The sequence below is a fragment of the Manacus candei genome, unplaced genomic scaffold, assembly GCF_025592945.1.
Source record: "Manacus candei isolate 608988 ecotype Guabito, Panama unplaced genomic scaffold, ASM2559294v1 h1tg000061l, whole genome shotgun sequence".
Taxonomy (NCBI): domain Eukaryota; kingdom Metazoa; phylum Chordata; class Aves; order Passeriformes; family Pipridae; genus Manacus; species Manacus candei.
The window spans coordinates 4,048,542-4,071,493 of NW_026138109.1; the positions used below are offsets into that span (position 1 = coordinate 4,048,542).

At 37.3% G+C, this 22,952-nt stretch overlaps 1 protein-coding gene across 1 annotated transcript in view; it reads right to left on the reverse strand.

The window, feature by feature from the left end:
• SLC1A3 (solute carrier family 1 member 3) overlaps positions 1–22,708 on the reverse strand; it is a 65,663-nt gene extending 42,955 nt beyond the window's left edge. The window contains exons 1-3 of the mRNA XM_051804782.1: positions 22,562–22,708; positions 20,590–20,864; positions 3,312–3,449 (exon numbers count right to left, since the gene is read on the reverse strand). Coding sequence (XP_051660742.1) covers positions 3,312–3,449; positions 20,590–20,770 — 319 coding nt within the window. The 5' untranslated portion in view covers positions 20,771–20,864; positions 22,562–22,708. The remainder of the gene's footprint in view (positions 1–3,311; positions 3,450–20,589; positions 20,865–22,561) is intronic.
• Between the last annotated feature and the right edge of the window lie 244 nt (positions 22,709–22,952).

The following is a 22,952-nucleotide window of genomic DNA, read 5'->3' on the forward strand; positions in this document are numbered from 1 at the left end:
CTGTTTACCTGTGCAGCAAAAGTCTTGAGTTTCTCAATTTATCTTTTATTTATGGAACATAAATAAAAGCCCATGGCTTATCTAAGTATTGCTTTGATTTTATTGTTCTAATTTCTTTGACATTCACAACACTTGCAAAGGAATATAATCATCCCCAGCCTATTTCTAATGTCTCAGAGACTCTATATTCTGATATTGCCATACAGTTATATTCAGCACATTTTGCATAATTACAAGTGGAAACCCAGAACACTATATCTAGGAGACACTGTAATACCTGCAAAGAGAAAACTATTTATTCAAATAATTGACATTTGGAAAAAGCAAGTATGTTATCAGCGTGAAGACCCTGGAGCAATCTTTTGAGGTTAGTTAAAAGGCATCCACTTTGCTCTGCCAAACAAAATACAGGAAATAAGAGATCTGTTTCATGGATACCGAGTGGTCTTAAGACTGACTTGAGAACCATACGACTTTTATCCAATGAATTATCCTATAGTGTATAAAAAAAGAATTCAAGTGTACTTAAAATTGCACAGTAGCACACTTGTAACGGTTATCATTAATTATGATTTAGATATCCACTAATACCTGTACATTTACTTGTGTATGAGAGTTCTGCAATAAATATGTAAAAGCATCTTTAAAAAAAAGAAACAAACTTGTATGCTAAAGGAGGCATTGTTCAGTGTAGTTCAGCTTTTTCCACAGTTTTCAGCAAAAAACTGCGAAATATCTTTAATGCCCATAAAAAAGGACATAGTCTTGCTGTATTGAATGATTTTTAAAAAGAATTAAATCTGTAACTTGTGAGTTGAGTTTTCTCGGATTGCTCCTTGTGCCACTAAAAAAGTTTAAAATGTTGTTATTCACCTTGAAAATTACTGCCTGTACTTCAAAGGGAAGCTCTAAAAATAATCCATTTAACATTGCAAGGCACTTGCATGATAATAGGACAAATCTTTCAGATAGACAAGATTTCTCTTTGCCGAATGCCTTTCTATAATAGAGGAAGTGATTGTTATGAAAAAAGGGCACAAAAAGGATAAAGGCCTCCAGAGATTTTAAAGGTAAAAAAAAACCAACCATCAAAAAGAAGGGTATTGTTTCAATCCAGAGAATGAAATGCTTTTCAGAATAGGATTAGTTAGAAACTCATTGTTCTGATATTTCACAAAATCTCTACTGAGACCTGGTGATACAGCCAGTGAACTTGTTTTATCAAAAAGCCAGCTCCTTGTGATACTCATGACTCTCTAAGGTGGATTTTCTGATCTTCACTTGAACCAAGTGTTTCTGCTTAGAACGTTGAAAATTGATTCAAATCCTTGTATAGGATGATCTTCCTAATTTCCTGTTTTACCCTGAGCTCATTCTGAGAACCAATATGAATGCAGATTACGAGGACCTGAGAACTGGTCAGATAAATTCTCCTGCAATAACTCATCCTGCAAAATAGAGCAGCAGTGCCAGTCTCAGCTAACACTGGAAAAGGGTAAAAGGTAAATCCTTTTCTGCTTTTAATGGTTCTCCTATCAATGTCCCACCAACCTGGGGAGTTCTACATGTGAAAGGGACAAGAAGATAGGAAGAAGATACGACATGTAACAGGATAAGACACTGGTGGGGAATAAAACCTACCACCATTTCCCCTACAAAATTTATAAATTTCTCCCTAGTTTTAGTATTCATTTAATTTTCAGTATCCATATAATATGTGTGTATAGAAACAAGTTTCACTTTCTCCTTGAAATATGAGAAGGCAAATGATTTTGTAACTGTGAAATTGTGGTTTCTGTGAAGATGCGAGTCTGTGTTCATTTGTGTTTGTAAGAGGAGATCTTAATATTAATATATTTGAAAATTAATGAAATAGAGAACTTATAGTCTCTGGATCCTCTGACAATCAAGGTAGTGTATTAGGTATTTTAGAGCCTAGGACTGCACAGTGGGTGGTTTTGATTAAGTTCTCCAAAATGTACCACTATTTGTTGACAGCATGAAGTCTACGCTTTCTTTTCTTTGAATATTTGGTACAATAAATACATCACAGGTACATCCTGAACATTATTAACAAATTTGAGAGGTCCTTCATGAAACTTAAGAGGAATGTCAAGGCACAAGGCACACATCATCATAAGAAATTAGATATTATATCACTAGGTAAAGGAACAACTTGGAAAGGACCTTTCAAAGCTTAATACAGTTGCTGACAAGAAGACAAGAAACAGAACTGATGGAATGAAGTTTCTTACAAACTATCCAGTCTATTCCATCTATCACCTATGGACACAGACCTATTGGAACAAGTCCAGAGGAGGCCATGAAAATGATCAGAGGACTGCGACACCTCTCCTGTGAGGACAGGCTGAGAGATTTGGGTTTACTCAGTGTGGAGAAGAGAAGGCTTTGGGGAGAACTTAAAGCACCTTCCAGTATCTAAAGGGCCTACAAGAAAGCGGCAAAGTGACTTTTAACATGGGCTTGTAGTGATAGGAGAAGGGAGAGTGGCTTAAACTAAAAAAAGGTAGGTTTAGATTAGGTATTAGGAAGAAATTCTTGACTGTGAGGGTGGTGAGGCACTGGAACAAGTTGACCAGAGAAACTGCGGATGTCCCATCCCTGGAAGTGTTTGAGGCCAGGTTGGATATGATTCAGAGCAACTTGGTCTAGTGGAAGGTGTCCCTGTCCATGGCAGGAGGTTTGGAATGAGATGCCCTTTTAGGTCCCTTCCAACCCAGGATGGTCCTTTGCAGGGTTAAGAGCTGGACTCCATGATCCTTGTGTGTCCCTTCCAATTCAACATATTCTGTGATTCTATGATATGATTCTATTTTTTTCTAATCTGATGCCAAAAGATTACAAGTTAGACAGATGTTTTACATATCCAGGGTTACAAGCATGTGTTACTGCCTACTACCAATAGTTTCAACTTTCTTGGGTTTTGGAACTAGTTTTTTGAGATGCATTATCTTTGATAACAATAGGACATTCTGGATGAAGTATCTGTTCAGAAAGTAGGATGAGAGTGGAGTAGAGAGTCAGTTTCATAGCACCTACATAGAGTAGCTCATACAGTTAGACTGTCTTGGAATTGAGAAAAGCATCTTTCAGTTTCTCTGTGTATTAATTCAAACCTCTTATTACATTGTCTCTAAAACAGCAATACCAGTGATATCTCTTTCTGCAGGTTATAACACTGCTAGGACATGGAATGTTCATTTTTTTGTGTGTGTTTTGATGTGTGCATCTTTATGTAACTATTTAAAAGAACAGAAAAAGTGTAGCGTGTTTTGTTTTCACAAGTTTACCTGTGACTAAACTGGAAACAATTAGAGGCAGAACCAGCATTTGCAGCATTCTCATGAGTAGCTCTCCAGGAAACGAAAAGTACTTCACTTCCCGATAGCTCATCTTATACGATCGGAGAGAAAATCCAAGGATTACACCTGAAGAGAGGGAAAAGATATCATTACTTACTCTTTTAAAGGAGTAGTAACATCTAAACATGAATATTTATAGAGTGCTTACTCAACATATCTGATTGTAACATGCAGTTGTTATTACGCCCCAGATTGCAGTCCCGATTTTCTTTCTCCAGTATCATAGCTAGTAATATGAGTAGTCCTACCGAAGCCAGGAAGTTATTGTCATAGTTTAGGAGTGGTATTCCCCAATTTAGTGTTCCCAGCAAAACACTCCAAACCATACGTCGTTCACTCACACCCCTGTCCCCTCCCTGCCCCTCCTCTGTGGCGGGATGGAGAGGAGAATCGGAGGCACAAAAGGTGAAGATCACCGGTTGAGATAGGAACAATTTACTGGAGACAGCAACGAAATAAGAAAACGAACAACTTTAATAAGGAAGTGTACAAGAGTCAAACGATTCACAAATGATTGCTCACCACCTAGAAACCCCTGACAACACCCCACTGTGCTGCCACACTCTGTGACCCTGCAGACACCCTTCCTCCTGCCCCCAGAAAATGAGGTGGGTGGATACAGAATAACCCCTGGGTCCTGGCCAAGCCCCCTCCTGGATACTGCAAAAATTACCCCTGTTCTGGTCAGAACCAGGACAGGTATTCAGAAGGTTATTTGTGCTGCTGTTTTTTGAAATCTGGATTACTGTCAAAGGTACATCTTGAGCACTAATGAAAAGGAAACAATCCCTGCTACTACAGCCAAGTGCCTCGAATTCTGGGATTTTGAGTGTAATCACATATGCAATGAGTATACGCACTAGCTACCAGTCTTCAGAAGTCTTGTCCATGCCTGTTTACTCTGTGGGGCCTGATCCTGCAGATGTGCTTCAGATGGGAGGAGATAACCAGGACAGACATATTTGAGAATCCCTTTGTGGTTTGGTCTTTTCACAGTCAAACATCAGCAGGAGGTAAGTGGTTTTAGACACTCCTACCTTCAGAAACACTGGCATTTGCAAAGAAGCAGCTAATCAGGGTTGGAAGGTCCTACTAGAGGATTAAGTGGTGGGTCTCAATGCCTGAGGGACAGGGAATGGGAAAGCCTGGACAGTAAGGGAATGCCTGGATCCATCTTTCTGTGAACAGATAAATGATGCTTGAGATACATTTACAAATGGAAGCCAAAGATGGGCTGATGTGTGGTAACATAAACTTCTCACCTACAACTTTGTAGATTTTGTCCTATACTTGGCTTTATTTGTATATTAGTTAGTTATTTGGTTAACTGATACAACCAATTGCAGTTTGCAATTGTTAAATGGCTTGGTGCCTATCTGATGTACATCTTCTACATCCAGTGAAACAACATATGGCTTTATCTGGAACACATTAACCATACAGATGGTGAAACTCAACTATCCATCCCATTCATGACTCCATGACTCCATGTTCTACCCCACCGTCTAGTACTTGTGTTTGGGTTAACTGTGACTGTATAGAAAGCTGGATCAGAAGATTGGTCCTGCTGCATAAAGAATTTATTTTTACTGGGTTAATTTTTAGCCAGGTCAATTCCCTAAGGCAATTTTTTTGTACAGCTACACAAATGTTGGTAGCTTTACAGAGAGAAATGTGCCTTGAAGAAGACTGGGATTGCCCTTTCTGGCAGATAGCCAGACTTCAGTTTCCGAAAACTTCCCATGAAACTGCCTCCTCAGTGACATAAGGCAGCAGAGCATTCAAACTCCCTTCTAGATCCTGTTAGAACTTGAGTGCAACCTGAAAATTCTGTACCGCTGAACACTTCTGGAAACTGACAGTTCCAATTCTTAATCATTTCGTGGTTTTGCTCTTCTTTAAAATCAGATTTTTGATTGGTACATCCAGAGAGCAGATAATATCTTCATGCCAAATTTTGCTGGTTAAAATATGCTGTTATACCTCCTGCTCTAGCTTATTGACACCTGCTGACGTAAGGAAACAGCTGTATCTCTCAATTTAGTGACTTCTATCTATCTGATCATGATTTAGGGACTTCAGCAGGTTGTTTAAGCTAGACGAATCCAGAAATATCTTGCATAAAACAGAAAATCTGAATTACAAAATGAGAGAAAAGTGATTAGAGTGCAATTGGCACCAAGCATGGAGATCATGCTATGGAAGAGAGCAGCAGGACTAGAAGGCATCTGTTTTAGTCTCATTCATGTTCTACAGTCTCAGGTAGACAAAGCGCATTTTGCATAAATGGTTCTTTTTTAGGTAAAATTACATCATAAAATGCACAGAGGAAAGGCCTCTGAATTAGTCTTTTTTAAAAGACCTGCCTAAGAGTTTCCCTTCTTTTCAATAAGGTTTTAAATTCCACTGCAGCGTTACTCATTATTTTCTTTTCATATGGGAAACACATTTCTCAGATATAAAGAATCCATCTGGACCTTTTGTTTCTGCACTTAATGAGCACTACATTTTGACAACTGGATAACAAGCAAATAGAGCTAGACTAGTTTCTTACTTAGGCCACAGTTCTGCAATTAGTTCCACATGAATTAATCTCTGCACTAGTACAAAGCCTCGCTGAGGTTGGTAAGGGTTTCTGAGGCTGCTATAAAATCTAGTCCTTATGCTATGCTATAAGGGCTTGATTATCTGTTCCACTACTATCCAAGCAGTAAGAAATTACCTAAGAGAGAACCAGATGACCGTCTGAATGAATATTATTGGTAGTGAGAGTGAGTTTCTGAACCTTCTATGCAAACCTGTTGAGCCAAAAATTATCGGGTTTTTTTGTGCGTAACTACAGGGTTGCCCAGCACTACAGTTTACAGAAAGAATTTCTGCAATGTGAAAAAAATGTGCCCTGGTAGTGTATTCTGTTGAAATGGATAAACACCCAATAGTTACTAATTCTTCAGCCTTAATCTTAGCACTGCTATTAATTTGTATGCAATCATACATAAGACATGGGAACCTTTCTCTGACTCAGTTTCCCTGCTTGTAACGTAGATGTGGTAACAGTTATTTCACAGATATTTCTGAAAATGAATTGTGTTCACACAGTGATCTTAGCAGTTCAAGAAGAAATTCAAGCAAATTATTTCCTCATTGTAGCATGTGCTACTGAAAGCAGAACAGCATGATTCTACCAGTCTCTCTTGATTTTAGATTAAATGAAGATTGGACATTATTTTCTGTTCTGATTTTAAATACCTAGATACTGGGTATTACATCCCGTCTGACAAAGTTTTGTTAACAAAAACTGTGTTCTTGAAACAGAGAACTCAAACTTGGCAAGGTAGTTTTGTCTTCTTTGAGATAACTTCTTAGAATCAACATTCACAGGCTTAGATAGCAGCACACAATGACGATTTAAAGACAGACACAATGACAAAGCATCAAAATAAAGCCGTGAAACAAGACCTGCTAGGAGGTACTAAACCTTTGGAAGGTGTGCAGTATTCCAACAACCATCCCATACTTTGTGTGCAGTAAGAGTTTTACTGCTTAGCACTGTCCATAATCAAGACAGGGAAGATTAAATATTAGAACTGGCCTTTCTCGGTAAAAGTTTCAAATTTCAGGTTAATTCTGAAAATTGTAATGAAACAAGGCCTTGTGTGAAACAAGCTCCCACAACTTGTTGTGCAGGTTTCTGTCTACCCTTCGTAACACAAAGGAACAACTAATCAGCGCTATCAGAGCCTGACTTCTCAAATGGTAAATGGTGTACCATTTCTGCACCGCAGGAAAGAGCAGATTTCTCAACAGAATTTGTTAGGTTTTTTTCTGGACAAAAATGAGTAGTGCCTGTTTAAGCTAACAAGCTGAATTGTATACATGTCTATAGTTTGTATAATAGAACCATACTGCTAAATAATTTACACACTTCATAATGATGAACCAAATGAGATTAAAGTTGTAAAAAGATTCTTGAGGTATTCTTGTCAGTGATACAGTCAAGTTTATGGAAAAATTTATTTGCAAATAATCCTGATGACAATCAGAACAATCCTTAAACTAAACAATTTTATTATATTTTTATACCAGAATACATGTTCAAAGTAAAATCCAATCTGTATGAATACAGTGAAGAGAAGATTTAAAACTTGAAAGGAGAAGAAGGTGAAAATAATTCTAGAAGTGATGGTAAAGGGATGAAAATTACAAAAATAGTAGATATGATTTGGAATTCCTTATTCCAAAAACAGAATGACTTTAATGAATGGCTTAGGGTCTTCACTTCTACATGCTAGGTACCAAGAAGGAAACAATAAAGACTTCATATCAGACTTTCAAAACTATGGATATACCTGTAATGGCTAAGAAACATGAAGCCTTCTATATAAAATTTCTTAAATGGATTAACATCAAAATGTGATGAAGTGAGCAATAAAAACAGGATTTGAAGTAGCAAGACAAAAATACTTTTGTAATATTAAGTTTTTAGGAACATGTGTTATGGAGATGGTTTAAAAAAGAATTATATAATTTCCTAAATTGAATTTGAAAATGAACTTCAAAATCCTCCATGGAGAAAATTAAGTTCTTAATTGTGTACAAAAATGCCTTGGTCTCACAATAGTAGCGAGCTGTTTCACATGATTCTTTCTGTTGCATAGATGAAATGAGTTGCACACCTACATGAGTTTAAAACACCATATCAATTAAAAATTAAAAAAAAAGAAGATGAGAGATGGGGCTTTAACCACATCTAAATGCTCATTCAGGAACTTTAGGGAAGCTTACGTCTATCCTCTTCCTTGGCCCACTCAGAAGAATTAGATAGAAAAATTTAATAAAGAGAGACGATTGCTTTTTCCATTGCTTCGAGTAATTAATAATTTTAGGTCTAAGCTATTAAAATGAATTCTTACGAGCTTCTGGTCTCTATCTTATTTCAGAATCACACAGGAATTAATACCACACAATTATCTGGAGCTAATATGTTTTACTATGTCCATGCTCTCTGCTGTATTTTCACAAAGAAACTAGGAAAATCTAGCAGTTTTACTTTTTAATTGATCAAACATCACTCAAACATATTTCAAGAGGAAATTACTAGGTGTTATATCAATGATGGTGCAAGAGGTGCCTTTTCTTTATCAGTGCTTGCCAGTTCAATCAGAACACACTACTGAGAGTTATACACACTTCTTTTATACCGTGAATCTCAAAATACTGATAAATAAGGTACAAAATAATTTTTTCTTTTACAGCAGAAAATAGAAAACTTAAAAAATAACTGGAAAATACCTTAAACTAGGTAGAATAGTGCACTAAAGTAACAGCTGTTAATAGTCCAGTTCCAGAAAACCTTGTAATCAGCAAGCAAGTAACATTTTGTTCTATAACAGAAATTGGGCTACAGCCATCGAGAGAATCAGGCTTGTACCAGTTTAATGGGACATTGTATATTTTTGTTAGCTGCACAGCCATTTCATTCCTATGTTCCTGCAGAGCTCTGGAATGACTGGTTTTGTTCTTTGGGTCATTTTTTTCTGCTTAATTTACCATTTTATTCTGACACCTTTTCTTTTAGCAACCAATTTCAGATAAATCCACAACTGTATTTACTTGAGACAAAAAGGTAAATGACTTCTCTAGTGATAAGAATTACTTTAAGTTGCCGACAAAACCCCAGTCTTTCCTAATCTTTTTCTTTGCTTGCCACAAGAACCACACAATGCTTAATTTTGATTTTCATAATTTTTGTTCCATAATTTTATATTGAATCCTCACTCTCTAGTGTATCACACACTCCTTCCTTGCTTTCTGGCTTTCCCCCTATGAAGGTAGGGAAGTATGTTCCCTTTGAAACCATTTTTTTGAACCTAAATATCAGGTTTTAACTGCATGATGCAACTGCAACAGAGAGCTTAAGGATGTTGTTCCATTAGATGTCTATGCTGAAGTGGAACATGGGTTAATTTGGACATAAGCAGCTAATTCTCCTTTGCCTGAGAGATACTGCAAGGAGAGTCATGGGAGAAGTACTGTAGAAGAACTAGATATCCTAGCCATGACTTCAATACAGAAAAGATCTGGGACCCATAAAAAAAAAAAATGTGTCCAGAGAAAAGCAAAAGTATAGTGAAGTAAGAGTCACATTTATGTCAAAGAGCTATTGACTGCATTGAAGGAGTCAGTTTGTCACCTCTTCTTAGGGGTCACAAGAGTGCCACGGTGCTTATAGTTCTGCTGAGGAGATACAGAGCCACAGTTAGACTGTGGGTGCAGTCACAGTCCATCAGGAACACCTGCCCCTTGGAACCTAACCCTGAAGGCTTGTTTTGTCCTGCGAGAGATAACTGCCTTCCAAAAAAAAAACCACACCAGAATTCTAACATCACTATTCTATGACAAACTGCAAAGATCCAGAGGTGTTTTTTAACAAACATATTTTACAGGTCTTTAGAGCTAGATTAACACTGATACAGACATACTCAGCTCACAGCTCAAAATTAAGACACTCAAACCCTCTGCCTATCTCTGGAGGAGCCTGAATACCTGAAACGCCTTTTTAGCTTCACTTGCATGTTGCCTTTATTTGCAGACACGGCAGTTCCTCCTTGGATTTTTGTGGACAGAGGGCACACAATTGGAATGGGGAGTCTAAAGCTGTGAGGAAGGACAGATAACTAGAAAATTATTAAGATCATTGTTTTATCAGGTACTGCCTAAACCGGACAGTTCTTACACCAAATCTGAGGATATAACAGCATCTGAGTGCTGCTAAAAAGTTTTGAAAGAAATCATTGAAACCTGTCCCTCGCAACTTATTTGCTCCAATGTTAGACTCATATGCTTTTTCCCTTCATCTCTAGCTGTTTGGCTCAGTCGCCCTTCTTCCCCAATCAGGAAGTAATTTTCTTTTTTTGAGAACATGTCCAAAAGATTATTCCCTTTTTATCCAACTTCTAGTTCTGTTTGCCTTCAATTTTTTTTTCTATTATTTCCCTTGATGTCCTTGAATGGTTTCTGTATTTATTTCTGATTTCTCATCTTTTATTTCCCTCTTACTCTCTTTTTTTTTAATTTTTTTTTAAGACAAGCAATAGCAGGGCATTTGTAGAGGATTTGGAATGAAGAAGCGTTTTCACTGCTGGCACTGAAGCAGACTGTTCTTAATGGAATAGGAACGTTATTCCCAATTGCATCCTGAGATAAGAGACTTCATTGAAAGACAAACTATGCCTAGTTTATGTACTCCTGTTAGTCTCTGACCTATAGAAAGAATGGGGTTTTAATGCAAAAAATAGCAAATAATGCCATGAAAATATAGGAATAATGTCTTATTATGCATATAAAAAAGATCAGGCATTCATAATATATGTCAGATTATGTTTTATGAAGTATTACTTAGAATTAAGGTACTATTCAGTGCTTTACAAAGTTACTGTAATAACTCTTTCTTTCCTGTCTGGCTTTACTTTGCTGCTTCACATGCTTGACTAATGTTAATGTATTTACTCCCATAAAATATAGATCCCAACAGATAAGAAAGCTGCTCTCTGAAAGTTTACACAATTCCCTTCCTGCCTTTACATTTCTTTTGTTCCTGTTTTAACTCAACTGGAAACTGACATATTCTTTAACAGCACTGAATTCTGCTCTTCCCTACTACAGTTACAGCTGCCCATCCATATTATTTTGTCTTTTCTACATTATAATATCACTGAGGAATTGCAGTCAATGAGACTGAGATCCCTCAGGGCCAAGAACTTTGTGCAAACATGCACAGAAAACAGAGCTCTACTCTGAGGAACTTCTGCTGTAGAGTAACCGAGAGCCTGAATTTAGACACTGAGATCTGCCTTTGTTTTTTTAAATTCCAGCTTAGACATACACTACAAACAGTTCATTGTAGGCTAGGCTGTTGGATCACGCAGTTTTACACCATCGTTAGCAGGACATTCAAATTATGCATTCTTATCTCTACGGAGCTAGCCCGGCTTTTAATTCCTACAAAACCACCTGTTAATTTAGCTTAGTACTGATATTCCAAATCCGTAACTGACATGTTTGCCACTGAGGATTAAGTATTTTGTTGAATCAAGATATGCCTATGCCAGATCTCTTTGGTTCACAGAACATAACACGTGGCAGACTTTGTTAAAAGATTTTAAAGAATCTTTTCTATCCAGTGTTTTGCTGAGACATGCAAGCAACCTGGGTAGACTGAGAAGCAGCAATTCCTGTTGTAGAACACACGGCTTTTGCCATATCAGGTGAAAGCATTACCGTAACTCTTTATTTATGTTTGATTTGTCGTTCAGTGAATTCTTTCCACAAGGAAATCAGGCTGAAATTTCATGGCTGACATTCCTAGAATCATGTTAGCATCTTCTGAAAAGGACAGCTAGGATGCTCCCAACCCCTAGCTATTTGACTTTGTTACTTGAGCCACTTCATCCTAGTATGACACAGAAACTATTCATAACTAGAACCTTCCATATATTTAGTTTATTAGCCAACAGCCTCTTTCAACACATGAATTTCCAGAAGTGTTTTATTTCAGTCGATTAAAAAGAGGTGTCATGCCTAACTTCTTGTGAGTTAACTCATGACAATTAATTTAGATGTAGCCTCCATGCAGGTAATGGTACCTCTCTTCTCGCTGTTAGGTGTCATTCAGAATGGTAGAATTTCCCCGTCTTAAAGGTCACAAAACCAGCACAGGGAAACTTGCACCTGGAACAATACTTAATTACACAGTAAGTACCTGAGTCCAAACTGTGACCTTTAAAATCCCTCCAGATAAAAAAGCTTAGATCTGGAAATCTATAAAGTTAATGGACACTTCTCTGTTTGGTTTGGAAGACTCCTCACTTCTCACCATTCTGCTTGCGTTTTTCTCAGAACTGCCATGACCTAAACATCTACTTGCCTAATTCCCAGTTCTGAGGGACTAAAAATTGAACAAAACAGACACACACAGAATCATCTGGACTCAGGATGCCCTGCGTTCCTGTTCTTGCTCAAAGGTTCACTTCACAGCCTGGGGGCTCCCTGTTATTTTAGCCGTCAGGTTAAAACATGATGCTGCCTTTTGCTCTCTTGGCATATGTATTTGTCTTTAGAAGTCTTGAATTTCCTCCTGCCTGACAAAACAGCTTTTAAAGAAATAGTAGAAGTGCATCCTCCTGTAACTTGCCTTTTGGAAGGAAAAGAATAACCCAACTCATCAAGTGCTGCTGACACTATTCTCAAGGTGATGGCTCTTGTGCTTCTGGATCTTCACTGGGTGAAAATATCTGGCATGGTCCTGACTCACTTAGAAAGGTGTGGGAGTAGAAACGCAAGCCTGTTTGTTTGTTTGTCTGTCTATTTTTCTCCTGGCAAGTTTTAGGCAGTTACATGCTTAGGCTGTGGACTTGTGGAATCACCTTTTAAGTCTTCCAGCCCTAGAGATCTGGATTCCATGTGCAGCTTCCTTTCCTTATATTTTAGGTTTTGAAGGACTAAACTGCACATCCATGTCTATATGATGTATGTATTCCCAAGTCAAAATTACTGTAAAAGACATCAAAATATATGCAGTAGCCTTATTTACCAACTACCTTTGGTTAGTACTTCCAGGAATTCCCTGAGTAATACCACTGTAATACAAAGGCAATTTTACTCTTTTTCTACATTTAGTCCTTGTGCCTGGTAAAACCAAAGCATTTACTAGAGCCAGCTTGAGGGATCAGATTATGTTCCACTTTAAATAATGCTTAACATTTGAGCCCAATCTTTCATACATTTTTTTTTTAAAAATCAATTTTCAGTTATGCCAAGTTACAGTAAATGGTAAAAAACAAGCACATACTTTGTAACTTTCAAGATGAATTTCATTTATGATCATCTATCCATGCTAATAGAAAATGCATATGCATGTCAAATTTCAAGCAAGATAATGCATTTTTTTCAATGTAGAGAATTGAATGAGAATTCAAAAGATAAATATAACTGGCGTTAAAGGAAAGGAGAACAACCATAATATTAGTAGCAGTAACATTTTGTTACGATCCTGATTCTCCTGTTATCCTTCTGGTTTTCTTTGCCTCTTTTATGGGTTTTAATTATTTTCCTATTGTATAGTTCATCAGACCTATTATTTCACTCTTTTATTGTAAACAGTCTTATAAAACCTATCATCAAAATAAATTTCTCTTGTATGGATTTTAAAAGGTTACACACCCCGTGGTTTCACTGTGTTGACTGAAAGCACAAACAGTATCTCTACAGCTTCAAGTCTGATGAGTTGACAAAATTAATGGAATAATCCAGCTCTTAGTAAAATTTCTCTGGAATAAATTCCATTTATTCTTTCACTATTTTCCATAGTTTCTTCCCTATTTCATACCATATATTTTTGTTGTATCCATGAATAATTTAAAATTTCTTGGTGAGGAGCTTAGTTGTTCTCCAACACAGAATGCAGACACCATAGCATATTCTTTCAACAACACAATCACAGACATTGGTTTGGGAGAAAGAAATCTCTTGGCTTCTTATTAATTTTTTTTAAATTATCACTTGCATTGCCTTACTGCTCCAAAGCTCCACATTAAACTGAATTGTGGGACAAATATATTACAAAATATGCTAAATCCCAAAGAATCATAGAACCTTAAGGTTGGAAAAGACCTGCAAGATCATCAAGTCCAACCATTAACTCAACACTGCTAACTCGACCACTAAACCATGTCCCCAAGTGCCACATCTACGCATCTTTTAAATACCTCCAGGGATGGTGACTCTACCAGTTCCCTGGGTAGCCTGTTCCAGCACTTGACAACCCTTTCAGTGAAGCAATTTTTCCTAATATCCAATCTAAACCTCCCCTCGTGCAACTTGAGGCCTGTTTTCTTGTTCTATTGCTTGTTACCTGGGAGAAGAGGCAGACCCCCACCCGGCTACAACCTCCTCTCAGGTGGTTGTAGGGAGTGATAAGGTCCCCCCGAGCCTCCTTTTCTCTGGACTAAACACACCCAGCTCCGTCAGCTGTGCCTTGTCAGACTTGTGCTCCAGACCCTTCCCCAGCTTCATTATCTGACTCTGGACATGCTCCAGCATGGCTTGTTTTAAATTTACTTACCATAAGATTATTGAACTGTAATCTAAAATGGAATTAAATACAAAACCTGAAGGAAATACACAGTAAAAGAAAAGAATTGGGAGGATGGACAGAGGATATACAACAACTAATGTGACTAAAGGATTATTTTATACAGTTGGTAGTTTCAAAACATCTGATTTTCTTTTAATAAAAATATAAAGAAGTCAGTATGTCTCAGCTACAGCTCTAGAAGTCTATGCTACAGTACGAATTATGACAATCCTAGCGCTTATATCTCACTTTTTTATAGCAACCTTATTAACATCTAGAAGATCTAATGCATTTGTTTAGCTCTTTTTAATTTTGGATTTCTTGTATAGTTTTTCAAATGCCCTTTATCTTGATTCACCTAAAAAGACAAGTATTTTATAAAACCTTTTTTTTTAATTTGGTATCATATAATCCCTGGAAACTTTCAGATGCCAGGTTATTTCAAGAAATCGTGTGAGAAGTTTAAGCCAAATGAATGAAAGTTTCAGGAATTCATAAACAACTGAAAATGCAGTCTTCAACCACACCTTCATTGTGGCCAACCCAAAAGCATTTCAGTGCTGATGACAGGTCATGCCAGCTTTACAGCTAAAGTGCAGGTGAGAATCTAACAATGTTAAACATTCACTCAGCATACAAACCACTGGCACCTTGCTTATGACTTTGTGCTGCTTTGCAGTCACCATAGTGATTACAGTCCATGCCTACTGAAAAATGGAAAGGATTGATAAGCCCTAATACTAGTTTATTTCATGATGAAATGTTCTTCTCAGTCCCCTTTGGTGCTCAACACCAAAGTTTTTCTGAGTCTTTGAGATGACCACTGTTTCAGCCGTATGACATTTTCTGACAACAGGATGGCCATACTCTACTGCCATTCAGAGAATTTTCTTGTAAAATCTCCGAGAAACCACATCCTAAGTGTCTTATGCAGTTACTACCCTGCATTTCACCCAGGACAGCCTTCAAATATGATTTGTAAGAAGCAGTATTAAAATAAATAAATTCTAGACAGAATTTCGAGAATCTCCACTGCCTGTTCACAAGTTGTAAGAAGAGTGCAGTGAATGGATGCCTCTCTGGACCGTTTTATGACCACTCAGACATACTACTTTCGAGCACCACTTAGCAATTTGATAACTTAGAGCAAAGGAAAGTAAGTCTATACTCAGCACACTTTGCATCTTTTACTGTGCATATATGCACAGCTGCTCTCTCCAGAACACTTAACTGTGATTCTCAAGATAGCCAAGTTTATTGTTGCTATTCTCTGCCACGTATGGCAGTCGAACAATCAGTGCCGTTTCATTTCAGTAACACCAGAGTGAAGGGTAAGAAACGTGGATTGTGATAATATATTAACATAATTTAATTTTGCAAGTAACTGTTAAACTAGAGTACTGCTCATATTTACAGTCTGACTTTTATTACTGGGTTCTTAATAACAGAATTACAGTTCTTTGTATTTCTATGGTTTTTTCTCCCTTCTGAAAAGAATAATCTCTTTTGAAGTTTTAAGTGTCACTCTGAATTACACAGTGGCTGTTTATGAGGTTTTTCACCCAAATTATAACTATTTTATATTTCAAAAATAAATTAAGGTTTTGATTAGCAACTTTTTCGGAATATTACTTAGGAAGGTTTTGTCACTCAGTGAAAAATCAGTTGTGCTGGGCAGGTTCCTTAGGAGAACATTGGGGCAGAGTCAGTCTCTGAGTTCAGCAAAAAAGAATTAATTTCTCCTTAGCTGTATCCAAACTATCTTGATTTTCTTGCATATATCTCATTGGGGTTTTTTGGTATCACATTTCTCTCTTCATGTTTTAACATACTCTCTCACCCCAAACTCAAGTCCCACAGCTGTTTCTCCTGCAGTGAGGGATTTTTGCCTTTTTCTCATGCAAATTTTACCAAGGCTGCCTTAGGCATTATCTCAGTGTTCAGTGTCAATGTATAATGGGATCAAATACCTTTCTCTGAGAATGTCAGCTTCAGCCTTCAGTGGATACAGAAGATCTGTCAACAGCAGAAAAGATGTTGCTTCAACACACCAGAGACTGTCCTTTCTGTGGCTGTTATCCAGGATTTTGCCTATCTGTGTATTACAGACTTGTACCTCTTAGGTCTCATTTTAAACTATTGCTCAGACCAGGACTGTTGCTGAAATAGGCTTTATTTAACATTTTACATTTTTCAGGGACAAGGGCAAATGGCAATGCCTTCATATCTCCTGTCTTCTCTCCGTACTTTTAACTAGGTTTTTTTGTACAGCCATTGGAAAGCTTTGGACTCTTCCATATGGTTCATGCTATTGCAGAACAGATGTTGTATGGGCCTATCTAATTTCACATGTATTCTGAGATTGCTGGCAATTACAGAAGCCTGGTTTCCATGACACAGCCAGTCCTGCCTTCCCTTCAGTGGACAGGTAGTCAGAAAACAGAACTGGAACCACTTCCATCCCCCCTGAATGTTCCAGCAGACAACTGCGACATAAAACTCTGGCAGTGTAAAGGGTTTTAGCTAACAAATTGGAGCTATAATGGCTTAATAACTGTGCAGAAACTGCTTTTTATAATACTTGCTTCACAACCTGCCTCTACTTCACTGAGCCCCTCAATTAAAACAGTATTTCTCTGTGAACAACTTCTGAGGATCTTTGCTCAGCAGCTCTCTGTGTCTCCGTCTTTCCTTCAGTACAAGTTCAGAATCCACAGGAGATTCTTTGGCATTTAGGAGTCCTGCCAGAGTAAAGTCTGGACTCTTGTGGCATTTTTCAGAAAACGGGAGGTAAGTAGCAGAGAATCAACATAGCCTGATAATGGAAGGGTATCTGAAAGGAAGGCATTTTGGGGACAGGATGATGATTCTAAGTAGCGTGGGAGAGAGGGCACTGCCTGAGATTTTGCCAGTAATTTGGCTAGCACTTCAAAGACTTCCTGCAGATTTTCCATGAGCCACCATGTTCCCTAGCCTACCTTAAATTGCTCCTGGTCATCGTGATGTTCTGAATTTACCAGTGGCCCACTTCCCAAACATGCCTCACATAATTGTTCTCATCTACTGGGTCTTGACAAGATTGACTGCAGAAAACTAATTTAATATCTCTTAAGTGTACCAGAAGAATCTGAAAAATTGCATCATAACTCATTTATTGACTCTGCTTTCCTCAAAAGTTTCTCAAAGGTCTTGAAAGAACTTAAATTTCACTAAAAAGAGTAACACTGATTATGACGATGTGCTAGACAGACCCTGCCTATGAAGAAGGTGAAGTCAGAAGGACCTTCTATGAGGTTTTTGGGAAATAGAGACTAGTGCTAAGCAATTCTCAAAATGAATAATAACTCCTCGCATCTTCATCAATAGTTTTTTAAATGACTAATTGACTTGGTACTGTAGCAGGTTAGAATTCAGTTTAGAATCAGAGTAACAGCAGAAATTAGTGTAAATAGCTGTATTTCATCTTATTATGTGAATGCCAGAATAACTCTACTATGTCTGCAAAATATATGTATGCAACACAAAGAACTGCATGTTGTATCTACCCACTTCATACCAAAGTGCAAGTTTCCACAGACACAAACTCAAGTGCCTATTATAAATTACAGTCCTGAAACTAATCTTATGAACTTAACCTCCACCAGCATCAATCCTGTTCAGCAAAGAAATAGGAAATGCTCTATTAAAAAAGGCTTTTCCATATCAATCACTTGATAAAAGAGATGTGAAAGAAATGTCTTTGAAGAAATGTTGCTCCCTTTAAACTAAAGTTTTGCATTTTCTGAGTTCGGTCTCTATGAAAACTCCTGGACTGACAGCCCCAAAAACTGTCATCTGTCTGTTTAGGTTACACAGCATTAAGCATAATTTCTTGTAAATCATTCAACACAGGCCTGAATATAGTTTGATTTCCACCTAGACTCACATCCAGGCACGTCTAATGAGACAGCCAGTAGTGCTAATTGATAGGTTAATTCTGCAATGTTGATTACTGTCTGCTAGGAAAGGGATCAAGCCCACCATCTGATTTTCCACAGACCACCAAACAACTGAGTGATGATCACAACTTAGTCCTTGCCAAACTAGACAGATGGAGTTCAACCACCGAGTGTTTTCCAAACTCGTTATCCAACTGTTCCCTACTTCTGAATATTTTCACAACAGCAAAAAAACTCTCAAAAGCCCCAAATCTTACCTTTTAAGAACTATTTATAGTGAACTTACTGTTCTAATCATACACAAGTACTGCAAAACTACACCACAAATAACAAATGTGAGAAAAATTTTGAGCATTCCATCAAGAGTAATGAGAAGGCTTTTTTGCCTTGTGTTATGCTGGATATGTCTATAGGTTAATGAGCAGAATTGGAGCAGCTGGCTCATCCTAGGCTGCATGTTTTCTTTAGTTCTCCAATTTGTGTTCCAGCCCTACTGATACTCTGCCATTGCTGTAGGTGGTAGGGGAGCTGTGGGCAGGTTGTCGCTGGTCTTCTAAAGCTAATTGGAACATGTAATAACAAGAAAAACACTTGTACAATCTACATTTCATTTCACACATTGACAAATTTATGGAAGCCATACTGAAGGCAGAGTACAGTCAAAAAATTACAAAAGCATGTTGGTCATAAGCAGTATGGAAAGGTGACAATCAAAGGACTGACTTCTTTGAGGTTGGACAGTGTTTCAAAACATGCTTTATTTGCTCTGCCTTTCCTGACCATTGTAGATAAAACATCTAATTTTTTAAGCCCTGACATTAATAGGCTTTTGCATTGAGAAAATTCTCGGGAATTAAAAACACTTATGATGAAATACTGCTGTATGAAAGACTGACATTACTGTTACAGAAACAAAGTACTTTATTTTTACCAATAGGCACATTAATATAAATGTCTCCCAGAAAAAGACCATCAAATCTGAAATTAATTTAAAATAACACTGCAGATGTGCCATCAAACAACAATAATGGTACAGCCCTAGAATTTCAATTCCTAAAAGAGTCGAAGAAACACAGCAAGATCTATATAGAACAGCATTATGAAGACCTACCTAGGAATACGATATATACCCTTATATTTAGGTGCTAACATTTGCTTTTTCATTATCAGGAGCAGATTCACACTTTTATATTTTAAACTAATGAGGAAACAAAAGTTAATGTAGTACAGTAAAGTCATAAAGTTCTTGTTCACTCTGTAAAGAACGGTTATTTCATGAAACATATGGTGCCATTTAGAAAATCTGTAGTTGGAGAAAAATTCTCAAAAGTGATCAGGTTATCATATAAAGGAAAAGTAGTTTTAAAAACTGCATGTTTTTCTCAGAAGATTCTCTTTCTAATGTTAGTTGAAAGGATGTAGCAATATTTTAAATTTACATTTTGGTGCATTCCAAATCTAAGTGCTGCTTGATGTTCTGGATTCCTCTCCATATACTCTTAAAAGGCATTTAATCAGATGCTATCTTTCGGTCCTTTGAATAAGTAACATTGCCATTGTTGCCCCAATTACACCTGAAAGATACCTGTGTAAGATTGTGTGGCTGAGAGAGAATAAACTTGTACTGAGGTTTAATTCCTTTGCATTTAGTACTTAGGTTTACATTTATCAAGGGAAAACTGAAAAGACTGAAACTCTATCATATTCCTTTGCTTAGAAATGTCTCTTCATTTCATTAATTGAGAATTTTTGTTTGTCATTGCAAAGTGTTAATTCTTTGATAGGTTAAGTAAATAAAAATTATATTTTGAGCTTTTTTCTGTAAATGGCTTTGGTAAAAGATATAATTGAAAACGTTCAATTCAGCTTTTGTATCTAATTCTTTAAGAGAAGTATCCATAAAACAGCTGGGGTTTTGTTTTTTCACCAAAATTCTTCATAGGAATAACTAGAATAACTAAATAGCTCTTCCTTAAAACTTCAACATGCAGCTGTCAAAGCTAAAACTCTCCAAGCCAGAACATTCTTATCAGTGAAGAATTTGGGAACTAATTTGTAATGAAAATCGCCCAGGCACATCATCATTGTCAAACACATTGGAGAACAGAATATTCCTACTGAACAAATTACTCACCAAGAATCACAGCAACAACGGTGAAGAGCACAAAGGCATTCCTCATTAAATAACTTTTAACATCGTCCTTTGTTATGCTCTGCACTTTTTTTTTTGCCAAAAGTGTACGTTTCCTGACTCCTTGCTGAATGCGTTCCATCCTACTTCCAGGTTTTGGATCTTCTCCGTTACCTTTAGTCATCTACCTTGCAGAAAGTTTTCTTTTGTAATTAACTTCTATCAATATCCTTTCAGGAAAGTGGAAGACTCTTTGAAGTGGGAGGTACTGGAGAAACCTGCAAGACAAGAAATATCAAACATTGCAGTAAGACTTTAGAGGAATGATAAGCCATATGTTTACATGGAAGCAAATATTCTTCATGTTTCAGTAAAATTTGAATTGTTTGTGACATCTAAGCTGTTGATTTGCAGGTTTTGATACAATCAGATAGGTGTCCTGTGTCTTCAGACATTAACATGAATCGCTGCTATGCTGCAAAACCCAGGATTAGCTTCTTTTTCTTGCCATTTTCTAGTGATATACTAATATAAAATCAGTACAATTCAAGGAAACTTAATGTATTATAGTGTTTAAAACTGTCTTTCAGGCTTGTTTTTAACCTGTTTATCAGGGTTTTTTGAAAAAAAATTTTGAAAAATTTTTTTTTGAAAAAAATCTCACCTTCACATTAACCATTGGAGAAAGAAATATTTTGCTCAAATTGGTACATTTAAAATATTCTGCATTTCAGATATTTTTAAATGATTGAATGAATTGGCTCAGTTCCTCTTTTTCACATGGCAAAAGGCAGCAGGCACAGTTTATTTATCCCTCAACCACTATTTAAAAGATAGGAGTTTGACAGTTTTATGTTAATAACTTTCATCTTTTAACTCTTTTATAAATAAACTACCCCGAGAGCATCTGTAGAACATCAGAGGTAACATACCACTTAACTTGTCGCTTCAGATTCACACTGCAGAGTAAAGTAATGCTTAGCTTGGCCTGACAGCAATTATGGACATATATCACAGAATCAGAGAACAGACTGAGTTGGAAGGGACCCATCAGGATTATCGGATCCAAATACTGGCCCTGTGCAGGACAACCCAAAATTCACACTACGTCTGATTTTAAGAAACCACACACTGAATCAACCTTAAAATGGTTTAATAATAGAAGTTTTTCACTAAGACATTATTTTCTATTTTAAATTGTGCGAGTTTTGGTGGCTGATGGGTATGAATTTGTTTAATAATGGAGCCTGCTCAACAGTATTTTCCACACAGAGAATTCCATTTTCTGAAGTCTTAGTTAATACACTGGCATGTTTTTATGAAGAAATTAGAAATTAAGAAATGCATTGAGTTAGGTGCTTTTGCTGAAGTCTCTCATCTCTCTCCATGTACAAGCAGTTCCACATCTTACTTTTAATACATCAATTGCCTAAATATCTTTTTTTTTTTTTTAAGGAAGCATTTAAAATATAAATACACAGAGCTTTCAATCCGCATGTTTTAAAGAAATTTCATGTCGTAACAAGTTTATTTTGGTGGTATTTGAGCGTTCCTTCTACCATATGTTTCAAGATTGGCACTTTAGTGCAATATTCCTCCCTGAATTTTAACAGAACACTATAAGCTTTGCTTCTATAGAGAGTGGAAACATTCTGAGAATGAGCTACATATTTAAATCAGTCAGTATTCTACCTTGGACACGACTACTGTGTACAAGCAGGATTTTCTTTTTTTGTTCAGAACAATTACTGTAAATATTTCGTAAATAAGAACAATACAAAAAAAAAAAAATTTAATAATTCCCAGTCCCTTTTCTTTCCAGGACGTTTTAACGCAGCTAACCTGTCCCGTGTAACTTACATCGAAACCAAGAAAGAATACGGGTACAGCCAGAAGGACCGCTGCATTAAGTACGATACAAAGGCAAAGAGAGGACTTCCCCTCCCACCCGCGATGGAGGACAGGGTGGGCTCACCTTCTCGGACCTGCCCGTGCTCCAAGGGCGCGGTGGTGACGGATAAAGCGGGGGCTTCCCGGCGGAGACCACGGAGCTGCGGCGCCCGGCGAGCAGGACAAACAATCTGCACGTGTTGGGGAATACGACAGCTTACTATCACTGTAACTTAAGGAAGGGGAGGAGACTGTGAGCGCAGCGCTTGGGGAGGGGGGGGGGAAGGAAAAAAAAACCCCACCAACCCAACCCACACCAAAGCACACATCAGCAGAGAGGGGGAAGCGGAGCTCCTGGAATATTGATTAGTCTTGGCACAGTGAAAGCAGGGTCACTTTCTTTGTTTTTCCGTTTAGACCACTTTCACGCTTTGTCGGTTCAGCTTCGTTAGAAATGCAAAATCAGGATCCGGGAA